The sequence below is a fragment of the Megalops cyprinoides genome, chromosome 25 (assembly GCF_013368585.1).
Source record: "Megalops cyprinoides isolate fMegCyp1 chromosome 25, fMegCyp1.pri, whole genome shotgun sequence".
NCBI lineage: Eukaryota > Metazoa > Chordata > Actinopteri > Elopiformes > Megalopidae > Megalops > Megalops cyprinoides.
The window spans coordinates 17,544,998-17,557,071 of record NC_050607.1 but is presented as its reverse complement, the minus strand read 5'-3'; the positions used below and the strand labels follow the sequence as shown (position 1 = coordinate 17,557,071).

At 44.3% G+C, this 12,074-nt stretch overlaps 1 protein-coding gene across 1 annotated transcript in view; it reads left to right on the top strand.

The window, feature by feature from the left end:
• LOC118771782 (C-Jun-amino-terminal kinase-interacting protein 2-like) overlaps positions 1-11,732 on the top strand; it is a 59,500-nt gene extending 47,768 nt beyond the window's left edge. The window contains exons 6-12 of the mRNA XM_036519814.1: positions 451-526; positions 4,863-5,035; positions 5,363-5,472; positions 6,399-6,521; positions 6,900-6,970; positions 7,616-7,714; positions 8,422-11,732. Coding sequence (XP_036375707.1) covers positions 451-526; positions 4,863-5,035; positions 5,363-5,472; positions 6,399-6,521; positions 6,900-6,970; positions 7,616-7,714; positions 8,422-8,494 — 725 coding nt within the window. The 3' untranslated portion in view covers positions 8,495-11,732. The remainder of the gene's footprint in view (positions 1-450; positions 527-4,862; positions 5,036-5,362; positions 5,473-6,398; positions 6,522-6,899; positions 6,971-7,615; positions 7,715-8,421) is intronic.
• The last annotated feature ends 342 nt before the right edge of the window (positions 11,733-12,074 follow it).

The following is a 12,074-nucleotide window of genomic DNA, read 5'->3' as shown; positions in this document are numbered from 1 at the left end:
TTTACATCAGACAAGCTGGAAGGGAGAGATATTAAGTGCATTTTCACTGTCGTGGACTTTATGTTTGTGTGCCTCTTTGTGGAGCGGGTTCACGTCTCTGTGAATTGCTTTGCAGCCAAAAAATTGACATGATTTTAGAATGGCAGGGTCTTTGATTCGGTGCCAGATTAGATTGACCCAATTACGAAGTACTAAACAGTCTTGTAAATTCCATTGTGTATTAGCATTTTTGCCCCGTAAAATACAATAAAGCTGCTAACACTATGGTCATGATTTGTTATTACCAATTAGCAGGAGCAAAGTGTTGCTTTAATTCCTGGCCTTGTCTTAGAAAACTAATTGACATGATTAATGTTGCCCCAGGGACTCTTCTGTATTGATTTTATACCCCTTTATGTCGTAGGCGTGATGCTGCATCAGCGTCTAATGGCCGCTTTCTTTATCGCACAGGTACAGAGTCGTTTGGCCTTTTCTCCTGCACGATCAACGGAGAGGAGCGGGAGCAGACGCACAGAGCTGTGTTCAGGTCAGTCGCTCTGCCAGCCTCCCCTTTAACGGCTGCTTATGTGAGCCCTCGTTTAAAGCCAGCACAGTTAACGCGGCCTCCCCTTTAATGGCTGCTTATGTGAGCTCTAATGTAAAGCCGGCACAGTTAACGCGGTGCGCGCCGTGTCTGTCAGGTTATGTATGCTGTAAAAGAGCACGGTCGGGTGGCATCTGTAAACCGCCCGGCCTGTAATGATTGGCTCTAGCAGTAACTGAGCTTGTGAATGGAGTCTGAGATATGTGTAACGCCTCGGCCTCATATTTATGAAAAAGACCCTCCAAATACCTCTTTTCAAATGTAGCTTTCATTTGCATATTTAACATTTTTGGGAGTGTGTTCATTTCGACTGTGAGTGTGGTCAGCTATGTGTTATTTGCATATTTTTCTCCTGTGAACTCGTTATAATTGAAATGGGCTTTGACCATACGCTCTGTCCAGTGTAATAATACATTAAGGTGAAATGTTTTGAATGTTTGGCTTCTCTAGGTTTGAACAAATGTCAGACCCTCTAAGAAATGAACTTGACTTGCTTGAGTGGTTACTCCAAGGACCTCTATCAGAATGTTTTGAAATAATGGTTTGGTGTATGTGTGTGTGTGTGGGGGGGGGGGGGGGGGGGGGGGTGATTGTGGTGACAGAGAAATTGATTATGTTGTTGCAGCGAACTGTCTTTAGGGAAATGGATTACCATGCACTTGGTATTTTCCTTGACTTGAGACTGTGGAAATCTTTGAAGCTGTTCCAAGCACATTAGCCATGGCTGGCTCTGTTTCTTCGGGGAACAGAGATGGGGTTCACTCTCTGAATCTGTTATTTAATTAGGACGAGGCTGCTGAATTTTTAGTACCAAAGGTTGATAATTAATAAGTTCATGGTGGCAGAGGGGAGTTTAAAGCTGTTTTTGTGTTTTTAGATTCCATTCCACCAGCGTGGTGTTTGGGAATATAATGCTTTAACACAGCAAAACCCCCTGATTTCCTCTTGGGTGGAACATCTTCCACAGATTCCCTCATTTAACACCCCCCCCCCCCCCCCCCCTTGTAGAAGAACCTTACTCTAAATGTCAGCGCTGTGGGACAAGTGTAATGGATTGCAGAAATGAAAGATGACTGTATTAAAGATGAGGAGCTTTAAGTCTGTGGAAAACAGCTTCTTGGACACAGGCTCAAAACCTCAGCAACAAAAGGAAACCTGCACTTTACAATGTTGACCCCAGGTCTTCTGCATGTCTGTTCACAAACAGTCATACATTCATAGCACCAGACCCCTTGCGCAAAGCTCCCATATTAGTGATCAAAATTCAGTTCATCAACTTCTATTTTATAGTAAGCTTGATATGTGGAGAACTGTACCAAATTTGGAAGACCAAAAATGATGTGAACATTGTACAACTGTGAGCATTGTGATGTCACCCCCCGTCCTTTACAGCTCCAGCCAATGGGAGTGTGCATTTTAATGACATGCACTGCAGCTTCAAAGCAAAAGCCTTTCATGAAAATGAAAGCTGCCATCTGTCTAATATTATCGGCCTTTTATTTTCAATGTTGCCTTTTAGATGCCGCGCTTTATTTGAATTTTCAAAAGCCCTGTAGGTTTTTGGATTACCTCCTCCATGTGTAATGCTGGCTGTGACGCTTCACCACATTCCGTAAGCCACAGCAGTTAGCATGGTCATTCTTGTACAGCCAGGCCTCTATCAGCTCCAATAATGACAGAGCAGCACCACAGCACATTAACCTCAGACCAGCCTCTGGGGCCTGTGGAGGGTGTCTTTCCTGCAGAGCTATCTGAGGTGAAGTGACCCGGGCGAGAGGTCTCTGTGCTGGGTCTACTAATCGAGTGTGAGGATATTTATATATATATAATGTGATATATTTATATCACATTGCCCTGAATAAACAAGACACATCTTTTCAACCTAATTAGTGGAAACCCATGTCTCATCACATCATCATCACTTATTTGGTGAACAAACAAGCGATCTCTTGACATGCACCATTGAGGACAAGTCCTGAGCTCAGTGAACTCGTACTGTGTCTATAGACTAGCATTAGCTTCTCAGGTGGGATTCAGGTGCGCAACATGCCCAGGGTTTAGTTGGTTGTGAAAACAATATAATCTTGACATAATTGTATTTGTTTTAGACTCATCTCCAAACTACTGGTCTTTAAATTAAATTAATTCAGGACCCAAGTTTTTCTATGTTTTTGTTGGATTTCTGCACTCACCCCCAAAGTAATTCAGAATATTTGACAGTGTATATGTCGGTGTTTTACATTCAAGGCTCCCACCATGCAATATTGCAGTCTGCCGGTGTGGTCTGTTGATGCACTGCACTGTCAGACACAGAGGCAGCAGGTGTTGTGGAGACAATGCTGTTGCCATTGGAGACAGGGCAGGGGCTGCTGGGAAATTAGCAAGTCCTACCACCTGTCCCCTCATTATCTGTGTAGCATTTACATCAAACATACACCTCCCTGCCTCTCTCTCTCTCTCTCTCTCTCTCTCTCTCTCTCATGCACGCACGCACGCACGCACGCATGCGCGCGCGTGTGCACACAGACACACACACACACACACACACACACACACACACACATACACAGACACACACAGTTTTTTGGGCGGGGGAGTGTGCAGGATTAGGGACTGGGGAAGCAGCTCTGAGGTGTAATGAGAGATCTCATTAGTGAGAGACTGGGTTTTTGGGAACTCTGCAGGCAAGATCCCATCCGCACTGATGCTAAACTGGAGATGCAGGTGGAGCTTTCCTGCAGCTGGTGACTGCAGGCTTTCAGAGGAACAGGGACCAGCTGGATGGCACTATCACCATCCTCATCAGCCCCTTTGTATAACAAGCCTGACCACCAGACAAATTCACAGGGTGTCTCCAATTACTGTGCTGAACTGCCAGGCTCTCAGAAAGGGATGAGCGCATATGTAAATAGGAATGTGAGCGCATACCTTTGATGGAGCGGGAATAAAACATGGGATAAGAGTCAGTCATCTGCAGTAAGCCCCCCCCTGTCTTCAGCCTGTCTCTAATGCTGTCACGTGGCGCATCCCCGCACTAACAGCAGAGGGGTATTTTAAGCCGAGCGTCACGCGCGCATAATGAGCGACGCTGGGGGTGAGATAAATGAGGCGGAGCCGTCCTCCCGTGGGCGCTGGCTTCCTATAGGTCGAGCTTGCTGGGAATCGGGCGTGCACACCCCGAGGAGCCTGGCACCGACGAGGTGGTTAGCAAGTGGCCGCACACGCGCCACAGAAACAAAGGAGCGCTAACAGCAGCCAGCGACCCCTCAGCCAGAGCGCCGTGCATCTGCATGCATGCATCTCCACTGTGCACCAGCGCTCTGGTACTACAAGCTGAGTGTCTCAGCATGGTACAGCGACAGTGTAATCTGCCGTATCCGCATTATGTCATCGTAACTCTAACTGTCAGACCAGAGGTTTGGACTCTGTTTATTTTAGATATGGGGTTTGAAAAAAAATATGTTTTAAAGGTCAGTTACACTTGCTGCTGCTAAGAAACATTTACAACTAGGTAAGATTAAAATTAGATCGTTTTTGTAAAATAGCGTCACAGAATGATAGCTGGGCCTTCATTTCTTCCTAGGCTGAATTACTGCCCTGCACTTTTTCCTCTAAGTGGTCAGGCTTTGTGCCAGCTGCTGCTGCTGCTGCATCAGAGTGCTGTAGGCAGAGTTTTAACCCGAATCTACCTTCCTCACACCCACCATTCGCCTCCGGGAGTCATGTGCAGGCACCATTAGTTCTGTCTAAGGCTGCACATAGTCGAGCCCCAGCGTGTGTCACGTGGCAGATGCAGGTTAATCTGAAGTTATTTGCATTATTATATTATATTTTCTGGAGGAAAATCCAGACTAAAGAACAAAGGTAATGCAGCCGTCACCGGGAAGGGACCTCGACTCTGTCTCTGGCTTTATGCCATTAATAAAATGCCACAATTTATGGCTTGCTTTTTATTCTCTCTGATGTGTTTTTAACTTGTATCGAACATATATGCATTGATGCATGTATGTACATTCTGAATTCTTTGTACATACTGTATGACACTGTTGTTTTAATCTTCTTTTATTGCTTTCGCTGCTGTACTTGTTGCTTTGAGTGCAATGTAAGATAAGCACAACAGAAGTAAAGTGTATTATTATTCATCCACACTGTCACAAACCTGGCCCATTGGAAGACATTGTTTAAACATAATAATGTAATTGGCGTGTTGGAGTCCGTCAGTCCGTGTTCGTGAGTGTGAGTGCACGGCTGACCCCCGGGTCCCTCCTGTCCGCTCCAGGTTCATCCCCCGCCACACGGACGAGCTGGAGCTGGACGTGGACGACCCCCTGTTCGTGGAGGAAGAGGAGGATGACTACTGGTACAGAGGCTACAACATGCGCACGGGCGAGAGGGGCATCTTCCCCGCCTACTACGCCCATGAGGTTGTGGGACAGGTCAAGGAGTTTATGGGTAAGACTGCCAGGCACAGTGAAGGATAGAATCACTCTGTATAACTATATAATTTACAATCCAGTTATGAACCACAGGAGCCATGTCTTATCCTTTTGATAAAGTGCGATATTTGTGTTTATAGGATATTTGTACTCTATGTCCAGTCAGAATGACTCCATATATTGTGTATAATTATAAGTGGTGAAATAGGAATGATTCTGGCTGTACCAAATGCACTCTACAGCTTTATTTTGGCTGTAGTTGGGATGCATAAGTTGATATGAGCTTGGTTATGTATGTACTGTGCTGAGGTGCAGCAGGGTGAGGATGACTGTGGTGTTGCAGGGATGAAGAGGAGCACGGCCTGGCTGGAAAGCTTCAGTGTGCAGTTTCTGGGCTCGGTGGAGGTGCCCTTTCACCAGGGCAACGGAATCCTGTGCGCTGCGATGCAGAAGGTATGGACACACCCACATACGCAATAGTGCTCTGCTATTGGCAGGAAAAATTTGGATATTGTGATCACAGAAACAGCTTAATCTGAAGACAGCTTTGACTAATTCCCAAACAGAGAAGAGAAAAGTGCAGGGATGTGGGATATTCCATAAATAGTTCAAATATTGAATGAACATCAAACATGCAAACATCTAATTCAGAATTCTCACTCAATCTGTTGTCCTGTGTTTTTAACAATATCAGGTTAGACAAATGTAGCTCACAAATTTCTGAAGAATACTAAAATTTTGAGCATGTTACAGGTGTGCCTTGTGTGTTATGCCAATGTCCATTGCTCATTTGTGTAAACATCTTAGTGGAAATAATAACTTGTATCTCATATATTCTGATTTCTTGTGTGCTGAATATTGGCTACGTGTGATTGGCCAGTGCGTCAGTGGCACTTCATCCTCTGAGGCAGGTTAGGTTGAGGGCGGAGTCTGGTGGATGCTTCATGTAGCTGAGCAGCAGGGGAAGTGGGTAGAGCATTGGCCACCCGCCGCTTGTCGAGACCAGTTTCCCTTCTGCAGGGCTGTGAGTGTTTCCAGTCTGTTAAAATCAGCGCACATCACCCATCGCAATACATAATTTATACACTCAACCGACAGCTTCTGTTGAATGACATACTCCCAATATAGATTGACCACTAGGTGGCAGTATGGTGCAGTAGTTAGGGGCGGGAATGTTCCAGGTGCAATGCTGCTGTTGTCTGAAATCTGAAATAGTATCTGAAATACTTTCGCTGGAGCGAGGCTTCAGTAAAAATGCCAAGGTGTATAAATGGATGCTATAAAAATGTGAGCTGTTCAGGTTTCCCTAAATAACTGTGAATGAATAGAGGTAGCCCCAGCAGAGAGCAACGGTGGCTAACATTGCTGCCTCTCCTCAGATCGCCATCTCGCGGAAGCAGACGGTGCACCTGCAGCCCCCAGCACTCTGCGACCTGGAGATCAACATGCAGGGTATCAAGCTGGTCATGAGCCTGGACGACGATTACGGCACCGCCGACGAGGTGAGGGGGGGGGCGACACGCCCCCGTCGGCGTCACGGGCCGCGCGTCGTGACTGTGCTGCCGAGTGACGCTTCACAGGGCAAAAACGGCTGAATTTCCAGGCCGATGAGCCATTAATTCATGCATTGTTTTGTTTAATTGGCTGGCTGGACACTTGGGCCTATGTCTTTGTGTTGGTTTAAAAGGCTCATAGCTCTTCCCCAGAGCCTCATTCCAGACTCTGTCCTGCTCTTTCAAAGCCTTTATAGTAGCCTCACATGTTCTTGGATTAGAGCTGTAGGTTTTTGCGGAGAGCTGAGACCGGGTGTCTCCCAGAAGAATGAGGGAGTGAGTTCTGTTGCTGCTTCAGCAGTGTTAAACCTGCCTCTCTTTGTTCAGTTTGACAGGTGTAGTCACTTCTTCCAGATGAAGAACATCTCCTTCTGCGGGTGCCACCCCAAGAACAACTGGTAATGTCCGTCAGGAAGGCGTAGTCAGCAAGAGCCATCCGGCTCCTCTGTCTCTATAATAGGCATCATACTGTTCCCAGACATGTTTCTACGCTGATTTCACTATTAAGTATTAAGCCTCTACTTTCTTTTTGGAATATTACAGCATATTAATCAGGAAAAAACAGTACGGTGAAATATAGCATTCATCAGGATATATTTGTCATGCCTTGTTTACAGTAAGTTCTTGCAAAAAAATAAAATTAATTCATTTTAAAACGAAATAAGTGAAAAGTGAAAACATCACCACTAGATAAAGCTATTGGATTTCAACCCAATTTGTTTTCTTTTCCTTTTTATTGTTCCATTTATTTTCCTGCACACTGTTAATTTTTATGGTTTTATGAAAAATATTTCAGTGGCATTGTTTAATACAGATAAATGGTTTGGCAATGCATGAAAAAATCCTTTGTTCCAGTAAAACTCTGTTTAGAAAAGATTTACATAATGTGCAACTGCAACATTATTAAATCACACTGATCACACAAGCATTCATTCTGTCAAACCCTGCTTCCAGCCTCTGTCATCTGCAGTGTCTGTGGATATTAAAGGTAATATAATCCTGCCAGATACCAAAACAGTTGGTGTTTGTCTCCCTCCCCTCAGCTACTTCGGCTTCATCACCAAGCACCCCATGCTGAACCGGTTCGCCTGTCACGTGTTCGTATCCCAGGAGTCCATGCGGCGCGTGGCGGAATGTGTGGGGTAGGTAGGGCCCCAGTGCCTCGTTTAGCCCCCCGTCCACACTTTAAACGGGAAGAATCAGCAGCGACCGCAGCCTTCCTACAGTTAATCAGAGCTGCAGGCAGACTGGATTTGAATTATTGAAGATGACAAAGTTTAATTTTCAACAGGGATCAAAATGATTCAGCTGAAGCCCTTCAGGAGCAGAGAGCTGTGCCCGTTTTAATATTAATACCAAGACCAGTCCTGTCACTGCAATATATCCTCGTTAACGGCTGCATAATTAGTATTCATAGGCATTAAACTTGTGAGAACATAGGGACAAAGCACGCAATGGAAGTGGAGACTCACCACGGTGTAAAGTGCAGTATCCTGGTTTTCCAATATCCAGTGCAGGGTAATTGTTCTGCAGAGCTGAAGCAGTGGGATCAAAGGATCTGTGAGAGAAGATGTTATAATTTGCAGAGTGTGTAAAGGCTAATGATCTGCTGAGTGCTGCTGACACCCCTTTACCCTCTTCCCACTGTTCCTTCTCTCCCTTTCCATCCCCTCTTTCCTTCTCCTCCTGTCTTCCCCCTCCTCCTCCATTCCCTGGCCTTCCCCATTTCCTAGTCCTTTCCCCCCTCTGCCTCCCCCCATCCCCTCTCCCTTTCTCCACCCCTTCCCCTTGTCCCCTCCTCCCTACCCCCAGGCCTGCTGTTAACATTCCCGTTTTGCACTTGTTTCAGGCGGGCCTTCCAGGAGTACTACCAGGAACACCTGGAGTATGCCTGTCCCACAGAGGATATCTACCTGGAGTAGGCGAGACCCCTGTTCTTCGTGGCTCCACAAGGGGGCGCCAAGTAGCTTTTCTCTTCTGTAAAATACCTTCTCTCTGAACTGAGATGCTCTTTACAGTTTTGACTTTTCCTTTTTCCCAGTTCTTTTTTTTTTCTTCTGACTTTGAGAACTCCTCAGATGGAATGTCCATTTGTTTGACATTTTTTCTACAAGAAAAAAGCACGGAACATGGGGTGACTGAGGAGCTGCTTGTGAAGACAAATTTCATTCTTCAGTTTGAACATGGCAGAAAAATAACGACAACATATGTACATGTTTGACATCCATGCATGGCTTTAAGGGTCCCGCACACAGACACAGGAAAAAAGGAAAACAAAAAAAAATTAATGATGTGGTGATTTATAAGGATTATAAGATTGAAATACGCTTTGTATTATGGTTATGGATGAAGAGAGCATTTTAAAAGTTGCGGGAGTCTGTACATATGAATTTGTTCAATGTCAAACAGATTTGATTTCTACTGAACCTGATATTTGAGTGATGTAGATTGTAAGTGCCGCTAACTGTCGTCTATTGGCCAGCTTCACTGGAGGGGAGGAGCCTTTGAACAGGATATCCAGTTTTCTGTAGCCTTCCCTACTGTACATAGATGTACAGACAGAGTAGAACATAGGGGAAGCTCTTAGATAATGTCAGTAGCTGATGGTCTCTCAGTCAACCCGAGGTCAAAAGAAAGAAGGATTGTGTGAAGTTTCGTTCCCTGTCAGATGCAGAGAGTTCTGAAAAAAGCACAGCACTTGTAAATAGGGATCCTTTCCAACTGCGGAAATCGTTGGCGTCTCTGTGTGATAATTTTGCTGGGTGTTGCTGGGCACGGGCGGGATTGGAGGTTCTCAGTCCCCACTGGGACCCCTGGAGGAAGGCCTCGGTGTTCTCTCGCTCATGGACCACCTCTGTGCGCAGTCTTTCCCAGTCCTAATCGGGAAATACGACATCACTTCCTTTCAGTCATGGGGTTTACAGTACTCTTTGGTTAGAAAAAGAGCTGATTGGACAGTGGCAATGGCTGCAACTCATGTGTCACATCAATATTACAAAAACAGTGAAAGTCATATAGGAATGATAAAGCTCAAGTGATGGGCAACACCATGGCAACCATCTTCATTTCCTTGCTTATTTCAGGACATTGATACCTGATTTTTGTGGTCAAGTGGATTCTGGGATATCGCAGCTTTTCTAAACGATTCCTGTATGCAGAGTGGTTATGCGAGTTACAAGAGATGTGATTACATGGCCTCAGTGTAGATACTTTTCTGTACTGCATGTTTTAATGTGAAAAAAAAAATGTTGACTGTGATCCAGTATGATCCAGAGGCTTTTTCCCTGTTACTTTTCCTATGAAATGCTCTAAATATGTTCAGAATTCACTGAATATGTTCAGCAAGGCCCCCCAAAGCAGGATGCCATGGTAACTCAAATGACTGTTTGACAAAACCTTTAATGCAACTATGCTCTGCCAGTGGCGGAAAGGATTGGTCTTCTCTGAAAAAACCCTGAAGGGCTTTGACCGCTCGCGATCAAGGCTAAATGAAGAGAGAGAGATTGGCCATCATCATCTCCAGTGCTGTGTCACATATGCACTATCGCTGACAACAATTTCTGCCATAGTCACTAGCCATGGAGTCCACGATAAACCACAGACAACAGGACATCAGAAACAATTGTATAGGAAAATAAGGTCCTCTAAAGAGATGCATAACTGTTCATTTCCTGAATGATAGTACATACTCTGAAACTTAAATGAATGGTAAATGATCAGGAGGCCCATATGTATAAGAAGACTCAGAATGCACTAGATTCTCACTCGTATACATGCTCCCCTAAAGGTCAAAATGCGAAGGAAAGCAAGTGTATCCTCTATCTTTCCAACTATATCCAGCTATCGCACGTGGATATAGTTGGAAACAGATGTTTCCACAGCCCTGTGACATGACAGCATTGAGGAGTGGGAGAATCATGAGCAAAAGGTTTGTATGGCAGCGTTTAGTATGGTTTAGTCTGCCATCGCAAGGCGCTGCCGGGGCGTGTGGAACTACAGAATAACCGAGCACCCACTCTGCAGTCTGCTGATCACTGTCTCAGTGCAAACCTACTGCAGACCCATTCAAGGGCCCAGACCTACCTTTGCCCCAACAGAATCACATGACAAGTGTACGCTGGTTACATTTACTGTGCTCTCTGCTCCACTGTCCTTGGTATGACCTTCATGCATTTCTGGATGTCATAACAACAATAGCAAGATGGGTATTTATGAGGAGGTATAAGTGAAATATTTAGTGGAACCTGTGTAATGGTATCTAAACCCAAACTGTGCATTTTGCCATTTATTAAAATAGATTAGGCTTCCCTTTGTGAACTCCTTTGGTCATCTCTGCTTATGATTGCCAGCAAGCTTATGAAAGTTAAGTGAAGGTTAATTTATATCTAATGTCCTTAGAAAATTAGGCTTCTGGGGATTTCCAAAATAAGATAAAGAAAAGTGACCAGGTTGGAGGCTAAGTCGTTTCATTAGTTATATGTGCAAGGCTTTGGCTAGCCTCTTATAAAGATGACTTTTTAAAATCTATTTATTCACCTTAATATTTGTAAATAGGAATCAGGCAGCAGAATTTGATGGATAATTGAATTAATCCAGAGATCAGACATGATTGCATAAGACTGAAAATACTCAGTAAGGGATTATAATGATATACTGACAGCACTCCAATAAAGGGTCAATCTGTAATAGAATGGCATGTATTTGCAGCCATAATATAACAATGTACTAAGCATTGGCATACTCTAGCAACATGATATATCTAAAAAGAAGCCTTGATCATAGCAGTAACAGTAGTTTCAGGAAAGACTATGGCTGATTTTGCCCATCATAATACAGTTAATCTTATAATTTTAATCTCCGATCTAACGTGAAGCATGAACCATTGTTCATGTGCATTCCAGTCAGTGGAAATCTGACTCTCGGTTGCTCTTTCAAATACAGTATGATAAAAGATACTGTTATTGTATCCGGTTGGAAATCTCATACAGGACCATTGTGGCATATTGAACACGGAGCTTAAAGGCCTGGTAAACAGACGGAATAAGGAATATCCCCATTCCCCATGGTACTTCCATGGTAACCAGTAGTTGTGAGCGGAAGTTCATATGTGACAGTAATATTAATGTGTGTGTGTGTTGGGGTGGGGGTGGGGGTGGGGGTAGAGTCGGGGGTGATTTAAAGAACATCTATTTATTGTCGTGGGCTAGCTCATTGTACTTGGGTAGAAATTCTACATGCTAATAGCGTGTCGTTCATGTTCAGTATGTTATTGAATTGCATATGTAAAACGTCGAGTAACGACCTGTAAGAAAGGGATGAAAATACTGATGGAAAGATTGTAAAGAATTTCTGGTGTTTTTTTTTTCTTTTTTATTATTTATTTGTCGTTTTGACAGGTTTATGTTTATTTTTGTCATTTTTGTTGTCTTGTGTTGGTCTTTTTACTGTGGCATACATAACACTGCGCAGTTACTGTCATTTCCCATACAGGCAATAGTTAGC